At 33.5% G+C, this 18,584-nt stretch overlaps 2 protein-coding genes across 2 annotated transcripts; both read right to left on the bottom strand.

Annotated features, from left to right (window-relative positions):
- Window positions 1-5,724: 5,724 nt before the first annotated feature.
- On the bottom strand, window positions 5,725-7,191 carry LOC132608364 (UPF0481 protein At3g47200-like). Its single transcript, XM_060322396.1, has one exon. It carries the CDS (start codon window positions 7,189-7,191, stop codon window positions 5,725-5,727), a length of 1,467 nt encoding a protein of 488 aa, XP_060178379.1.
- A 4,361-nt stretch (window positions 7,192-11,552) lies between these two features.
- LOC132607487 (glycosyltransferase-like At2g41451) lies at window positions 11,553-18,310 on the bottom strand. The gene is made up of 11 exons (XM_060321469.1): window positions 17,697-18,310; window positions 15,620-15,769; window positions 15,425-15,477; window positions 14,652-14,760; window positions 14,441-14,575; window positions 14,241-14,285; window positions 13,386-13,573; window positions 12,974-13,115; window positions 12,597-12,643; window positions 12,327-12,414; window positions 11,553-12,206 (listed from the first exon to the last, which is right to left on the bottom strand). The coding sequence occupies exons 1-11, from the start codon at window positions 18,006-18,008 to the stop codon at window positions 11,916-11,918; spliced, it is 1,560 nt and encodes a 519-aa protein (XP_060177452.1). The 5' UTR covers window positions 18,009-18,310; the 3' UTR covers window positions 11,553-11,915.
- Between the last annotated feature and the right edge of the window lie 274 nt (window positions 18,311-18,584).

The raw sequence follows: 18,584 nt of genomic DNA on the forward strand, positions 1-18,584 counted from the left end.
CTCAGCCCGATGTCCTGAGTTCAAACCCGACACCTTTGATTAAGGATAAAGGAGTACTTACCACGAGTAATCTTTCACCATAACCCTTCTTAATGCCTTATTAGGGATAAAGAAGAATAACTATCTAGTACATGTTTTGTTAATACCTTCTTATGTGTTTGAGAGTTAATTTTAGTATTTCAGTTAATTATGTAATAGTTACTGATCATTATTTAATCTCTTGTATAAATTTAAAGGTACACAAGATTTGATTATCCATCTTTATATGGCAACAAAACTTAATATTTTTGATACCCATATCAGAAATTACCCCTCTAAGGAATTAAGACATGAAGAGAATAGTAACAGATTTTGGTGCAACATGTTGGGTAATAAGCTCAACCTTCATATTTTGTTCGCATCTGTCGATTCTAACTAACTTGGAATTTGGACATACGTATTCATTGTTGTTATTGTTTATTGTAATGTTTTAATTAGTAGTCCATCTTATGAAATTATGTTCTGAAGATGCCTAGCACCATCTTTATCAAGTTCATTGCAAGTCTTGAAAATAGGCCATCGGAGTATAACTTTTTATAAACCAGCTCAAAAAAAAAAAAAAAATGATTCCAAAATTCGAATATTTTCATAATGTGTTGAACTGTTCAACTAAAATATAGTCAAATAGCCCGATAGCTTCGCTTGGTTATTATATAAAAAACTATATTCTCTCTTTTCACCTAGCAAATCCAACAAGTTTGAGCTTCCAGGTACTACTCGTCACTTGGTCAGGGGCGAAGAGATCGCAGACAAAAATGTTCAGCTAAATATCCTTCGCTAAAAATTATACTGCATATATATGTCAAAATGTATTACTTTTACATATATATTAAATTTTAAACACCCTTAAATGTTTACGTGTTTGGCCACGTACCTTTCTGTGACGAGTCCCATATACTTTTGGGTCATTAGATAACCATGTGAACATCTATCCACCTTTTGACTCTCAAAGTTGTCAAAGTATTTTATATACTTCTTTCCTTTTAAGCCCCAGCAGAATTGTTTTATCTTCTTGAGTTGTCAAAAATATTTTATCTTTTTGAGTTGTTCAATGGCCTCAATCTGGTAATCAAGGATAATAATTAACTGGAAAGTGGAAATTAAGTTTAAGCTTATAATTAGAGCCCGTTTGGATTGACTTATAAGTTGCTTATAAGTTGTTTTCAGCTTTTTTGAGTGTTTGACTAGCCAACTTAAAGTCATTTTGTGCTTAAAATAAACTCAAAAAAATAATTGGGCCTATTTGACTTAGCTTATCTAAAGTAACTTATAAGCTGAAAACAACTTATAAGCCAAAAAAAATAAGTTAGACTATCCAACTTATTTTTTTTAGCTTATAAGCTGCAAACAGCTTATAGGCATAAGCCCATCCAAACAGGCTCTTAGTCTATCTTTGGTTTTCAAGGGTTCTTGAAAATCATATCAATATAAATTAGGCCAAGATTTTGATCCAAGTACCATCAATAACTTTGTTGCTCTAAGGTACAAAGTTTTGGAAATTTTAAATGTAACAAATTGGAGAATTATTTATTTGGTCGGAGAACCAAATTTGACACTTTGGGGTTAAAGAAGATAACGCTTTTTTTTTTTTTTTTTTTTTTTTGTGAGAAAGTGGAAAAGTAGACTTTCTGGGTTCTTTTTTGTTTTCTGGGGAATTATGTTGTTATTATATTTATTTTTAAAAATAGTTTCGATTAGATATAGGAAAGGACTGAGAAAAGGTAACATTCTTCTTCATCAGTTTTGTTACTCCTTGAAGTGGCAGTAGTCATTTCTTCATGCATGTTATTATCTTTGAGAAATGTGAAGGGTCATAATTGCAATAGCCCTTAAATTGATTTTTAATGCTTCTTTATATACAAAAGGGCTATAAGATAAACTAACAAGAATTACACCTCAATCTCAAATAAGTCGAGGTCAACTATAGAAATCTTCACTAACTGCGTAGATTATTTCATTTAAATTCATTGCTTATATCAATATTATGCAAATACAAATAAAAAGCATTAGCTATTCTCTATATTTTCTACGTGTACTGAAATTAAATATATAATTTTACACTGGCAGCCAGTCTACCGCAACTCTTGTTCTTTAATCGACTTAAAGAACGATAATACGAACAAGCTCACACTCACATGCTCCATTCATATGTCTGATTGGAGATGATCAACATTTGAGATCAACAAGCAAAAACAATTTGGGAAAGTGTAATGATAAAAAGAATCTAAGCATGGATTTGAAGCGCAGAAAGTTACAAACACAGAATTATTTTTAACAAAAAAATATAGGATTATGGACTTGTGCTTGCACATTATTTAAAAAAAAAAAAAAAAAAAAAGAAGCTATGATTACTTACAAGTTATGCTTGTACTTATGATAGGTCCCCTATCTGAGTCTGTCCAGATCAGAGCAGCAAATATTCTTTGCTCTTTATACAGAGTTCTATGAGTCTGGTCTACATTCTGATTTATATTTTCTTGAGTTTGCTGAATGAAATTGAACCATCAATACAGACCAAATGATAAAGTAAAGAAAAGCAAATCTAAACAGGACCTTTATACTTGCGATGAATTTACTTAATAAATAATGGAGATAAAAATTGATGACAAAGAGCTACAATTTAAGATTTGGGAATGCGGAATGTAAAGACTTACCGGCACTTACATTAAATCAAGCAATTTAACTCCAGGAGCACATGTCTTTTATCTTTGATATGTATAAAAGACATGCGTCTTGCATTAGTGTAAATGCCAGAAGCGAGTAAGTTTTTTTACAGGAATCTATTTATATATTCATTGCATCTTCTCGTTTCTCAAAATATAAGTCCTATAGTTCAAGATGTTTCATGTTTTAGGGAAATGTTGGAAAACCATAAATGTATGTAGATTGATAGTGGAATCAAGAATTTTTGGCGCTGACTGCGTAGAGAGGTTCATTTTGAGTGTTCCTTTAATTAGGATTATAAATTAAAGATTTCACAAGAATGGAGTTGTTGGTTTTTTTTTTTTATAATCTAATCCATTCAAGAATTTATTGGACGCATTTTGAAGAAATTTGTATTTTTTTTTTTTTTGAAATAGTCTATTACGATCCTATATAATGTATACGTTTGTTGAAAATCTTGAAAATTGGTCTAAGTTGTAAGATTTCTTGAACAAAATTTGAAAATGATAATTTTATTATTAATCTATTGGAGCAGGTTTTGAAAGAGCCTTGGAGCAATGACAAAATTAACTTCATGTAATTATAAGTCATGAATTCGAGCCATGAAACCAATCACTAATGCTGGCCTCAAGAAAGTCTTCTGCTTACATTATATCCTCCTGGATGCGACCCTTCCCGAACTAGGCTCACCCTGGGCATAAAGACGAGTACACATAAATTTACTTTACCCCTCATAGGTAATATTACTGAGGAGAGACTACAAGGTAAAATACAAAAAATAGAATCAAACATGAATCCACGATTTGAATTTTATGAGATCCCACAATGACCTTAAGTTAATTCTAATAATTGAGTTCACAGTCAATTATTTATAGATGTTTAGAATGCATACAAGATTTGTGCAAAAAATATTGAATTCTTGTAAACTCATAATCGACCTTCTAGATTCGCCCCGTTCATGTCATGCTTTAAATTAAACTTACAAGTACATTGCAATGTCATGTTGTTCATTCTAATAACAACGTATTACATGAAATGGAAAGTTATTCATATGGAATTTGAAGGGGTACAACACTACATATACATGACAGAGAATTAATTTTTATTTTCTCTAATTTATTCTTCTAATTAAGTTATATAGGCAGGTAAAGATAATTTATTATCTTTTTTTTTTCTTTGGTTCATTATTTATTACACGTTTACTTTTCGGTTTTAAGAATCACCCAATAAGTAGAAAGATATGATAGAGGAAGATACTATCAAAGCTTCCCATAAGTAGATTCAATGAGGCAAATTCCATATTTTCACACCATCAAAGAAGAGAAGAAACTAGGATTGTAATTTGTATTTCGAAGAAGAGAAGGAAAAAAAAAAGGAATTATCCCATATAATTAAATCCATGAATGCAGTATAGTTTTGTGATTTCTTATTTAATATTTCTTGACATTTAGTTATCTCAAATTTTTGGTAAAATACTGTAGTTATTGACACATTTAAATAATAATAATAATTAAAAAAAAAATGGTTTAGAGTTGCTATGAGCGTTCAATTTTTCTAGCTTTGGTCTTGGTTTTCAAATAAAAGACTCATTGAAGTGAAAGACAATTTTGAGTTGACTTTTGTATATAATGTTGTTGGATATTCTAAGTTGTTTATAGTTGATACATGGAGTATCTTTTATGTCGCGCAAAGCGCTAATATATTCTCTAATTCAGGGCAAACACCATATTATCGATTTTACTACCTCTTTTATCCGAGTGCATTAAGTATATTCTGTACCTAAGTAACTACTAATGAATCCATTACCACTTGGAGGGTAGTATGACACAACCAATCTAAATAAAATTTCACAGGCACCTTATTTTATGACTTTTAGTCACAGGACCTAAATTAAATCACTTAAAGAGTTAGAACATAATTAATGTGAATCGAAAGCCAGAAATCCACTCTACTGATTTCATATCACAGAGTTTATATTGCCTTTGTCTCAATCATAGTGTCTTAAAAAAATTGTCGCAATTAATGTTTTGCACCAAATGTGGTTAATTATGGCCATAACCACATGGACCACTCATTAGGTCATTTCTACAAATCTCCCATGACAAACATTGAAAAACACATTATAGAGAGCCACTGAAAATCACCCTATTAGCAGCTTCCTCATCAAAACTTCACCTTAAACACCTAAGGATCCGGTTTGGTTCGAGGATCGTGGTTCTAGTTAGAGGTTTCATTTTTCATTTTTTTTGAACAACCATTGATGTTGGTGCTGTATTTCTAATATTTGTGTGGAGGTTCAATACATTTACTTGATTTTTCTGAAGAAAACTTTGGCTCGTCTAAAGGTACATTTCCTTATCCCCGGTTTTTGTTTTAGGAGCTTGTGTGTAACAAATATTTGGTATTTTTTTTCATGATGAATTTATGGCTATAAATCCTCCTGATAATTCCATGGTACTTTGGTTACCATGATTAGGAAATTTGAGATTACATTTATCATGTGTTTTCTTATTCACACTACTTATAATCCATATAAATTTTGTGCCAAAATTTCGATACCATAGCAAATGATGAAAAAGCCAAGTGAAAAAAAATGGAATGTTACCGGAGTAAGGGCCAAGATGAGGGCCCAATACATTCCAAAAGGACCTACTCTCATTTCCTATTGGGCCTCATCTTGGCTCTTCTCTAGTACACTCTTTGTCTCAATTTATGTGCCATAGTTCGAATTTCGAGAGTCAAATCATTTAATTTTTTACTGTGAATTTGGGCATATAATTTTAATTTTTTTAAAATAAAATTTGTGTATTTGAAAACTACGTAAGAAGTGTTATAAGTCACAAAAATTAACAAGTCAAAATATTTAAAAGATATAAGGAAAAAAATTATAGTAAAAGAAAGACTTGTTTGAATCTCGAAATCATAAAAACGCCGAATAACATTTACATGAGCCCAAATGTATATTACAAAAGCATCTTTATTTCCTTGTGACAGTAAACAAGAGAAAATAATTATATTAGCTCATGATCTGGGATTGGGATTTATTGTAAAATAGGATTGAATAAAAGTCAAGCAGAGCAAGAAAGTAGCTGCAAGTAATGCTAGAGCAGTCCATGGACTCCTAAAGTAAGTGTGTATCAGCTCAGCTATCCATGTTTTTGCCCTGTTATGGTAGTGCTCTTGAATTTTTTCTTTCACATTGTAGAAAATGTGTGCGTTATTCACTCCATATGTATTGATCTCTTTGTACATTCTTGCCACTTCCTCGTCGCTACCAAGCATGTTGAATAGTATTTGTTTTTCTCGAAGTTCTTTGACGTCCCTTGGGCTCTCGATTAGTGATTTCATGAAGTACACGTACGATGTCACAGCACGATCAGTAACAGTATTCGGGCACATCTCATATGCTATCATGTTCAAGAAGAATGCCTTTGTATAGATAGAAACATACCAAGTTGGAAGTACAAGCTGCCCATAGAAGTATCTTGATTTGAATTTTATGTCCTTCAATGAATGAGTGCAGCTGGGCTTGAAGTAAATGCCCTTTGCTTTGAGATCGGTCACTGAACGAAAGGAGTGAATGTAACTTTTCATATTAACGCGATCATTGATGATGCTTTTCTTCCTTTTTAGCCATTGAGGTGTGCAAGTACGATGCAAATTCTTCCTGACTTCACTGGGTTGTGAGACAAGTCTTGTTCTAAATGCTTCAAGAAGATGGAGAGGCTCTTCTACATGGTTGTAACTCATTTCTCCTTTTTGATCATATTCACCAAAGAGCGTGAAATTCAAGAACATCTCGAGCAATTCTTCTCCTTCATCTTTGTCATATCGTAAGCTGATCAACAGCTTCAGGATCCAAAGTGGAATTTGATTCTCAAGCAAGAACATGTCTCGAACTGTTGTTGATAACGCCAACATTCCAAGATGATGCCTGGTGGTTCTGAGTTTGTTATACCTATCCGACGTGCTGAGCTCGATGTGGTTGATAATAAAGCAGGCATCAAGAAGCATCATTAAGGCAAATTCATGATCATTGTACTTGTCTGTGGAGCCATCAACATAACAACTTCTTGCATTGTCAACAACTTCTAGTATCTTATTATAGAAATAAGTTACATCTTTGCTGCTACCCGAAACAAACATTTCAAGGGCTATATGCTTGAAATCCTCTGCTAGCTGCAGCTCAGGTTTACCTTGATGGTAAGGTCCTAATGAAACTACTTTCGGATCATACTCGTGCCTGTTGTATTCATCCATCTTCAATAGAGGTACAACTTTCTGTATTCGCCTTCTCCACGAGTATGTATAACCTCTTGGCATAGATTCTGCTTGCAGATTTGGATCATCAGTTGTGACAATAATATTCACTATTTCATTCCCATCTGTTGTACATGATGCTGCTTCACCATCACTATATGTTTGATCATCTATTTTTTGACCAATTTCTGCAAATAACTCCCCTCGTTGTTCTGTATGTCCTTCCATTTTTTGTTGGTTTTTGAGGTAATAAAAGACTTTAACTTTCTCTTTTGTGGAGTTTTGCAAGTGAGTATGGAACTTTATATATATATATGGACTTTGGAGTAAGGTTTTGGATAACAATATAATCTATTTACTTGAAAAAGTCTTAAGGACTCAAAGAATGTCAAACTACAAAGTTGCCTGCCATGAAGTTGTTTTTTAATTCACAAGAAGATTTAGTAGCTGTCAAAGTCAGCACTTCATCTATCTGGATTTGTTTTGTTTGCTCACTTGTCAACTCTCATGTTCCTCTATAACTTTCTATAATCAATTGTTTATATGAGGAGTCCCCGTCTCAATATTCTCTCTCTTTTTTTTTTTTTTTTTTGCTGTCCGGTGCCTGGTATCTTCATTGGGGCCAACTAAATTCAGATTTGTGCGGGGAAGTCCTAAATTGCGATTCCATACCTAGGGCTCGAACCCGAGACTTCTGTTTAAGGATGAAAGAGTTCTTACCACTCCGTCACAGTCGTTGTCGGTCACTGTCTCATGTTCCTTTATCACTCCTCTAGTCAATTTTGTTTATATAAGGAGTCTCTATCTCAGTTCTTTATCATGAGAAGTAATTTAATTATTTAAAGCATGAAAGTTGCCAAGTTAGACGATTTCCTTTCATCAATTTTTTATTTTTTTTCTAATAGTAGTATAACCTGATTCAGACCAAATTCTTCTAATTGATTTGGCAATATAGGCATGAAGTTGCAGTCCTTTTCTATTATTTATAACTATGATATGGAAATGTTATATTGATTAATTAAAAAAGATGGACAATGTTCACATGAAGCAAACCTGAGTTTTCAATAGCTTAGGCTGATTGCATACTTGGAAAAGAGAGGATGATGTAGGACATTACGTATTTGTTTACTAGGTCTGATTTTTTAAACTAATAAAAAATTCCTCGACCAATCAGAAAGCCCCATGCAACCTTTCCATTTGACAATATAGTTTAGAGGAAGTCCAGTTATATTACAAAACTGCGTTACAGGCAAAGCACTATACTTGCTTCGCACAATAATTAAGTGGTCCTGCAAAATAATTAGAGGCAAAGATTTATCGAGATATAATAAAAAGAAAAGAAAGCGGAGTCTTGAAGCTTCGATAAAGTTGTCTCAATTTGATCTATAGGTCACGAATTTGAGTCGTAAAATCAGCTGCATATGTTTTTCTCAAAATATATTGCCTACATAATCACAACCCCAACCTTCTCCTGGATGCTTCGCAGACCAGGCTACAATTTTCTATTACATATTTAAAAAATAAAAGAAAGGACAAGATAAATGTCAATTTTATTAGCATCCATATCCCCTTTATTTTTAAATTGTTACAGTACAATTGTGATTTTATTCTTTTGGTATCATGAGAAGAATACATCTTGAAACCGAGGCATTTTGTTTAAGTGATGATTTAGAATCGATGAATAAATCAGGTTTTGATGATTAGCAATGGCTTATATTCTCAAAAAAGGGCACTGATTTTTGCAATTCACATGTTTACAATCATATTCAACTATGTATTATATTTTAGTTAGTTTAGTGATAAAACTGCACCTCTCCTCCTCTATTAGTTCGAGATAGATGAGGCATTCAAAAGGATGCTCGCAAAGTTAAATTGTGCCTATTCTTTCCTATAGATCTTCTTTGCACGAGCTTTTGTTAGCCCCGAAACAAACTCTAATTACCATCAACTCTTAGCTTGAGCTTCAAGTTTGGTTTTTGATGGCACACATTTTACAGAAGCCCCGGTCAACAAAGGGGATGAGAAAAACTAGAGTCCGGAGCCTAAAGGGTATAAAAATACACGGTATTTATCAAAAGGGGATGACCAAAAATTTATATACTAAAAGGGGTATATCGTGGATCAGCCCACGATATACCCCAAAAAATTTTTGCGGCTGTCAACAAAAATTAAAAAAATAAATAAATTAAACGTATAACGTGGACTGATCCACGTTATACAATATATTTTGTATAACGTGGATCAGTCCACGTTTTACCTCTAAAGTTTTTTTTTTTTTTTTCGAGCACTAAAAAAAAAAATTTGGTAAACTTTTTTTTTTTTTTTTGCAACACTTAGTGTGTTTTTTCACACTTTGACCAATGATTAGTCGTGTGTGAAGACTCTGAAACGTCAATATTTTATATAGAACCTGATATTTTTTTCTGCGTACAATAATGTAGGCTCAATACATCAAGGATACGTAGACGTTCGGATCGTCATTTTAGGGGTTGAAAAGGTGCCCGAAGTAAGTTTTGTTTGAAAATTTCAAACTTAGTGTTTTTCGTACTTTGACCAATGATTAGTCGTGTGTGAAGACTCCAAAACGTCAATATTTTATATAGAACTTGATATTTTTTCTGCGTACAATAATGTAGGCTCAATACATCAAGGATACGTAGACGTTCGGATAGTCATTTTAGGGGTTGAAAAGGTACCCGAAGTAAGTTTTGTTTAAGGTTTAAGTGTTTTATTTTTTAAAGTTTTAATTTACGCGTGTTATTTTTTAATCACGACATAACTTTATTTTGAATATAAATATAATTCTAAAAAATATAGGGAGAAAAACTAGTTGTAAAGTCGTCAAACTTTAGATGGTCATAACTTTGCGCTCGGACGTCCGTTTTACGCGTTTTTTTTTTTTTGAACTTGCGTATTTTTTCGAGATCTATGCGGGCAAATGCCGCAAGGCGGTTTGGCCGAGCCGATTTTTAAAAAAACGCCTTTTATCCCATTCAATTTCGATTTTCTCCCAAATTGGCGTAAAATTTTCAGTTTTATTTACTTATAAGATGATGATACGCAATAGATTTCAACGTAAAACTCCCGGGGTAATGTAGCTGTGAATGTCAATTTCACTTCTGCGGTTTCAATTTTTGAAAATAAAGCTGACTAATTTTCTCAATATATAAAGTTGACTAAAATAACCTTACAGTCAAACACTAAGTTTTTTCAAACAAAACTTATTTCGGGCACCTTTTCAACCCCTAAAATGACTATCCAAACGTCTACGTATCCTTGATGTATTGAGTCTACATTATTGTACGCAGAAAAAAATATCAGGTTCTATATAAAATATTGACGTTTCGGAGTCTTCACACACGACCAATCATTGGTCAAAGTATGAAAAAATACACTAAGTGTTACAAAAAAAAAAAAAAAAAGGTTTACAAAATTTTTTTTTTAGTGCTCGAAAAAAAAAAAAAACTTTAGAGGTATAACGTGGATCAGTCCACGTTTTACAAAATATATTTGTAAAACGTGGACTGATCCACGTTATACAAAATATATTGTATAACGTGGATCAGTCCACGTTATACGTTTAATTTTTTATTTTATTTTATTTAATTTTATTTTTGTTGACAACCGCAAAAATTTTTTGGGGTATATCGTGGGCTGATCCACGATATACCCCTTTTGGTATATAAATTTTTGGTCATCCCCTTTTGATAAATATCGTGTATTTTTATACCCTTTAGGCTCCGAACTCAGAAAAACTACATGACCAAAACCTTTTACACTTTCTTTCTAAGCCCGGGGCATCTCATTTTCTCCTTCTGAAGGGGTAAGATATGGGTTAAGCATTTGTTTGGATTGCTAACATGCAAGAATAATTTGACCTATAAGCATATCGTTAATTAATAAGTTTATAGATAAAATCAGCAATACAAAAATATCGTTCATCGTTGCCTTGATTGTTCTAACCATTACTTTGAGCTGTCCAAAAAAGTTATTTAGTAATCGAGAAACAGCAAAGGAGAATGACACCGCAAAAAAAAAAAAAAAAAAATGTAGAGTGTTATGAAAATTTACGGTTGATAATAAAGTTACGTATGCAATTTTTTAACCCGCATATCGTATTTAAATGTCCCCCAATTGGCATTCTAGGTTCAAAAGCTTTTCAATTTATTATCCTAAACACTGAATAATAACATAACTATGTTGGAAGGATAAAGTGTTCATCTGTTGCCTTTTGTAGGTTGTACATCGTAAACTTGTAACCATATGACTTGCACAGAGAAGTGTCTTGGCAGTCTGAGCTCAATAGCCAAGGCAACAGTCAACAATGGTGAATTTTCTAGGAGGCCCCCAACAAGTAAAACTTTAGCAAAAAAGACTAAAGAGTCTCTTTATGCACAAGGTGCTGATCTTATTTTTGTACCAGACCTATTTGTCATCATCATTCATCAACTGGATTTAGCAACAAATTAATACTTAACAATATAAGAATCATATTCAGTTCTAGAAATAGAAGTCAGAATAGAATATATTCAATCATTGCCAACTGAATAAAATAAAAGCTCGATCGAGGACACACACACACACACACAAGAATAAAAGTAAGAAAATCTTTGAAAGATTTGAGGCATGGAAGGGATCTGTTCTTGTACATCTAAAATGATAAATATACCCCATGAATGAAATTGTCACTCTCCAAAGCATTCTGTCATGTCTACACATTGAAAATTGAAAAAATTCTGAGCTCTCACTAGGGTATAAAAAGATGGAGAAAAAAGAATTGGCCAAATCTTTAAGAATAGTTATCTATGATTCCAAGCGACTCTAAGATATGAATCTGAATTCTTGGCTAGATACTCGAAACAATTCTATGGCAACCAATTTCCAGTATGGACACAACTCATGTACAGCTATCTCCCAAGGGTATATCAGTGTGTGCTTTTCTTCAAGAAGAATTATTGTTCAGAAGGTATTTTGTATAGGTGAATGGCATCCATGCCAGGAGGTGATTCGGGTGGAATTGCAAGACGATCAGTTTCATCACTAAATTCCAGGAATTTCCTTCTTGTTGCTTGAGGTTCCAATATACGACCCATCTTTCTCGGAAAAGTATCAGTAATATGAGGATATCCGGAGGCATTTCTATTTCCAGTAGCAGATAAAGACTCTTCTTTTATGATATCTCTATGTGCCGAGGCAATAACAGAAGCAAAAACACCAGATTGCTTCAAACCCTGTATAATGACCTGCAGGCAGAAAAAAGGTTTTATGAGCTCAGCTTCTTGTAATTATGTCGGTTTGAGGATTGACGGCCATCAAAGATAGACCCAAATGAACTTTGTCAATCAAGTAACATTTGATCTTACCATGGGAGTATATATTCGTGTCAATATGCCCTTCTTGATAAGCTTCCGGATGAGTGCTCTATCCGTCCAAACAACATGTTGACGGTACCTGATCCAAGAATGAATCTGTCAGCATTTCCAAGATACAAACCAAGAAGAAAATCAAGCACCATTTGAACTACAGATCATTATTAATTGGATTTCACCATCTAACAAGGGAAGAATTTGACGAAATAAGTACTCTACAGATCAGCATGAATTCAGAGGAAGGGAAGTTAAAAGAATTATTACCAGCGAAGCATCTCCTCCTCCGTCACAGTTGAAGCTATTATAAAAGCCTACACCATAAAGATGAAAATTGATCAACAAAGAAACTATACAATCCATCTTTTGACCCCAAAAACATTTGTTTACAAAGGTAAGCACACCTTGGACAAAATCCCTGCTTTCTGCATATATCTTACTTTCCAGATTTTTGAATTCATCAGTTTTTTTTTTAATTTTCAAGATAACTAGACCCTATTAACACTTAGTTCACTTAGCATGTCAACATATCACTGTTAGAGTATTCATAGTTTACTAAGCATTCAATACTTGCTTAATTGCAATAACATTATGATTGTAATCTAGATTGACATGATTAAGCCCAATAGCTGCCTATTACTCACAGCTCTGTCAAATTCTAGCATGAAGCATCTTTTCACATCTTCTTTTGTAGGTTTACATCCACAGCGATCTCGTCTTGACGTTAAATCCGAGAACTTGGGGTATGTGTAGTGCAGAACAGCAGCCTCATCCAGTTTGATCTCTCTACAATAATAAGAAAATACATTTTATTAGACAAGTGCGGAAACACAATTACGCGCTCCAGTATCATTTATTTATGAAATGAACTCCATAGTTAAAAATACATGATAAAGAAAATAGACCATTCTAAAGAACACACAGAAGTGAAAAAGCATGACATACTGTGTGTTGCCAACTTCGATAACACATTGCTTCTAGGGGACTGGGAATAAATGAAAAACAAATATAGATATAAGGAAAACAAGTTAGAAATTACATGCCAAACAAGCATACTTTGGGCTTTTCATGTAGTTATGCCATCTGTGAGCACCATTAGGACGAAGATGATCTTGAACTCGTGCAGCTGATTTGCCATTTCCATAAGTCAAAAAGTAGTTAGGATTACCACGAGTTGCTTCCTTGTAGTTGCCAAAGTAAGTTTCTTTCGGGAGATGGTCATAATTCTTCTTGAACATCGAGACCTACCACAAGATATAGATGCATTACTGGTAAACAGTCTCAAAAGGAGATATGTAGAAAACTTTGTTGCATAATTAAAATCTTAATTTCCAAGTACTTGCTTCAGAAGTATCGGCCAACAAGTTATACATATTTATTAGGGATGGCAACATTAGCCTATGAAAACATGACCAACCCAACCCGCTCAAGTTTGGGCAGGTCACTGACCCGCCCATTTATCAGCTCAGCCCATCTAAAAGTTGGGCCGATAGGTTGCCCAAATTGAACCATAAAAACCTTGTCCAAATTATTTTCAAAAGACATTTTTAAAATTTGATATGTTATATATAGTCATAATAAAGAAAAAAATGTTGTATTAGGTACTTAAAAAGTTACAAAAGAACAAAACAAAGAAATTAAAACTTAGTAAAAATTGGGCGGGTAGGGTTATGACCCGCTTTTTAGCGCATTTTGGCCCAACCCATTTCAGCCCAACTAACTTTTGGGTGGGTTAACTCAGCCATTTTAACCCGCTCAAATCTAGCCCACCCCGTCCATTTGACACCCCAAATATTTATCTTTAAAAGAAATCAAAGATATTCATGTATAGCGACTGAGGATGTTCCAGCAACACGACTGAATTTAACACTAAAACTTGAAAAATAAGAAAAAGGACATAATAAATCTTACTTCACTAAAAGGTTCCTTTACATCATCTGTCTCAACACTGCTCTCCTGAAATATTTGCCATCATCAGAGAAGATACCAACAAGAAGAAAAGACTGCAGAAAATGAAAAGGAAGCAAGTGCATGCTTTTTGGTTATTTGCGCAAGTAATTACATGCTTACACATAGTTAGGGAACAGCCTAAAGCAAGCTCAAATACTTACATAATTAGGGAAGACCGCCATATCAACATCTTCGGGTAAATCTGCCAGAAGTCGCCGTAAAGAATACTCACTAGTTCCAGCTGGATGCAATAGTTCATCTGTGTCAAGATGAATGATCCAGTCCACACCAGCTTCCTATAGAGTTATAAGGCAATGAAGTGTATCAAAAGGCAACCATAACTTGAAAGAGATGAAGTTATTGCAATCATACCCTTGCCATAACAATGGCCATTTCCATGTTAAGAGACTGCTTAACAAATAACTCGTAGTTGCATGGTTGATAGAAGAATCCAGCCAGCCAAGTTTCATTCCAGATCCGACTAGGACACAAGACATTATAGATCAGTATATCAAATAATAAGTGCACTTACTAGAGAGGTGCGATGAAATATGTAGGGAACAGAACATGTCAACTAGCCCAAACGGAAATTTAACTCTCTAAATTTAATTTGATTTAAGTTGCTAACTTGAATAATCACTTCTTCACCAAAGTATATTACAACCTGATATTAAATGCCCTCAACTTTTCCAGGAAAAAGTTGCTTTTTTGAAATTGAGAAGTCAAGATTGTAGAAAAGAAAAGTCTCTTCTTTAGCAATCTCTGATGAATAAATTGATCTCACTTATAAATAAAAGAAGACAAGAAGACAAAAGCTATAATAAGTTCCGCTTTTATAGTCAAGCTTTGATTTTCCTCATCTAGCTTTGGATAAATAGTCTCTCCTCCTTGGGTTTTGAAGTGTGACTATTACTTGCATCCATTAGCAACATAAAGCAATTGAATGATACGAGGCTAAATACAGAAAATAAAACCCACTGAAGGGATAACAAACATTTACCAAAGCAATAGGAAATAATATCGACTCAGAAGGGATAAGAAACATTTACCAAAGCAATAGGAAATAATATAGACTCTACTGAACGGAGACCTCATCTTCATAGTTTAGGCACAAAATATGAATAAAATATTCAAAGATCAGTTACCTTTTGGCTTGTGCATCCTCTAGGTCTCTTGTTCTATATACAACTCTTACTCCCTGTCAAGTATACAAATTTTGTATATTAATCAAGAGATGAAACATGTCAAAGTCCAAATACGCAAAACAGTAGAGATGATGAAACAGAATGTTCAAGACAAAATAACGATAATGGAAATATTAAGGAGATATGAACACTTACTGGAATGGATTCAAGCACGTTAGATACATTGGGGGATGCAGATTTTCCCTCCACAAACAGGAAAAAGTTTGTTACACCAATAACCTTATGATAAAATATCCAGGGTAGGATCTGCTCTAAGCCAGCGGACGTACTTGTAGTGATTGATACCTAAGATCACATAAAGGTAACATGTCCCTTAGGGTACTCATATAGAATAATTTTAAGTCCAACAGAAGAGAGTTGTCGGGGCGGGGGGTTGGTTTTGGGGGAGGGGGAGAATACTAGCGCTTAACTTAAATATCTGAGACAGTTACAGTAAATATACAATTGCAATTCCCGTTTCAGAGGAATAAATAGGAAAAATTGAAGGGAAAATTCTCCAGTGCAATTGCACTCATTGAAAGCATGAACATAGCCTAGAATGGTATAGGTACCGCATTAAAAGGAATTAGCACATCCTTTCAAAATGCTTTATTTTATTTATCAAGTGCCTAGAATACAAATCTACAAAATTCTGCAACTGCTAAATTCGAAAGAGATGAGCAAACAAGGGGCATGATCTTAGAAAAGTGAGTTAAAATTAAAAAGGGACAATTATGCTCCCTAATCATGCCAATTGTTTGTTCTGCAACTATATAAAATGAAAATCTTACAATGTCTAAATGATGTCATAGACTCATTTGTATGACATCCTCACCATGTCATATATCAATCTTCGCCATGAATACTACTTACTACAACTTACTTGCTCTCCTTTTTCTTTGATACTTTCTTTTTAGTTACTGTCAATTCAACACTCTTTTCAAGATTAACTATTTACTGTTAATTTCAGTTCTTTGCTTGAATATTCATTAATCTTCTGTTGAGATACCAGTATGCCACACTCTATCTTCTTTGGAGAAATATGTTTCAAGAACTCCCAATCACGCTTAGACAGAAGCATGAACATCAAACTTGAAACTTGAGAGAAAAATCTAAATAGACAAAAGTAAATAAGGAAAGGACCTTGTACAATGATAAAATTAGCTCATCCTAATCCTGCTCCATGACATTTAAAATCAAATAGAAATACACGTATTATATTGCTTCAACATTCACCAAGATTCAGTCTATTTTGGATACTTATATTCAGCGACAAAGTTAGAATTTGAAGTTTATGGGTCCCCTATGCGACTTCTCAAGCTAATATACAATAATAGTAACTAGGTTCATCGTCAAATATTTAAAGATATTTAGTAAATTTCTTAATATGTATACATGATCTAGGCAAAAGCTACTGGTTTCACGTGAACCAAAACCTATAAGCTAGCTCCACCCCTGCTTCCATTACTTCAAGAGTGTGATTACTTTTGTTCTTAAAACATATCAGCACCTCAGAATATGAATACTATAACAATAACATACGCATTGTAGTCCCACAAGTGGTAGTTTGAATGAATATGAATATGAGACTTAAAAGGTGACCACAAATTAACGACACACATGAAAAAAATGTAGTCTCTAGTTATATATTAGCAGAGTAAAATATACAAAAATGAATTGAACCTGATTCTATACAATCAGAAAATGCCAAGACCTAATGAGCAAAGACTTTGGTTTATCAAACAGGTGGACCCCAGCATCATCAAACCAACTTTTTCACAATTCATCCACAGTAGCAAAATGACAATTGGCAAATAAAAACAGAAACGTGTCCATCTTTTTTCAATGAATAAAGTTTAAATACTAATACTTCAACATGAAGTTATCAATAATAAAGGCAAAAAGAGCACAACCCAAAAACAAGATTAAGAAAAGCGAAACTTTCAAAAAATATGCAAGGCCCCGACATAAACTATTACGCCACGAGCCCACTATATAATATTATAACGCAATCCACTCATGAGATTATACTGGTTATTATTGTATTATACAACATTATACATGAGGGGAAAGCATGACGTATCAACCTTCGTACAAAGTGTATAATACTGTATAAAAGGTGTTTATACACAAATACGGACTAAATCGAGTAACAAACTATAAACTACATAGCGTAAATATTTTCAATTAAAAACCCACCAAGGATAAAACTTAAACAAACCATGAAACGAACCTTAGGCCTAAGATCCGACCCGAAACTAAACTTCCAATCCCTGAAGTATGGAAACGATGGCATACGACTCTGTCCAAGAATATCTTCACAATCATACGATGAACGTACGGGTTTTGACCGACCCATGACCCGAAAATCACTCGGATCATCTTCGGGTACTACCCATCGGGTATTCGGGTCGGGTAACCCGCCACGCCATTGAAGAACAAAAGCAAAAGCAGCAAGTGATATAGAAAGAATTGTAAGTAAATATAACAAAGAAGATGTTAAAGAATATGTGGTTGGTTTAAGAGTTGTAAAAAGACCCGCCATTTGTGAAAAATTCAAAGAAAATGGTGAATATTTTTATATTCATATAGTAGTAGAGTAGTATATATGATGATGAAGAAAAGAAAAAGAAACTGTTTTGGTTGTATACGTTTTTGTGTGTGTGTTTATATTATATACAGAGAGAGATATGTTCATGCAGAGAGAGTTGAAACTGAAGGATTTATGAGTTGTGTAGTAGTATATGGGAACTTTGTAGGAGCCGTTTTTTCCGTTGATGGTGTCATTTTTTGGTTTGATAACTCCAGATTAATGTAATTTTATGGGTTAGTGGGCTAATCGATAAGGATTATTCTAAGTTATCTCCGGATTATATAGTGGATTTGATTCGCAGACTTAAAGTTATTCTAGAATTATAGTCGTTATTACACTTGAGAGTGAGATAAAATAATACTCTCTCCGTTTTAATTTATGTGAACCTGTTTAATTGGGTACGATATTTAAGAAAAAGTGAAAAAATTTTAAACTTGTGATTCAAAATAAGTCTTGAATATTTGTGTGGCTGTAAATTATTTCATAAAGTGAATTTATTTTTAAATTAGGAAAGAGGTCATTCATTTT

Source organism: Lycium barbarum, chromosome 8 (assembly GCF_019175385.1).
Source record: "Lycium barbarum isolate Lr01 chromosome 8, ASM1917538v2, whole genome shotgun sequence".
NCBI classification, from domain to species: Eukaryota; Viridiplantae; Streptophyta; class Magnoliopsida; order Solanales; family Solanaceae; genus Lycium; species Lycium barbarum.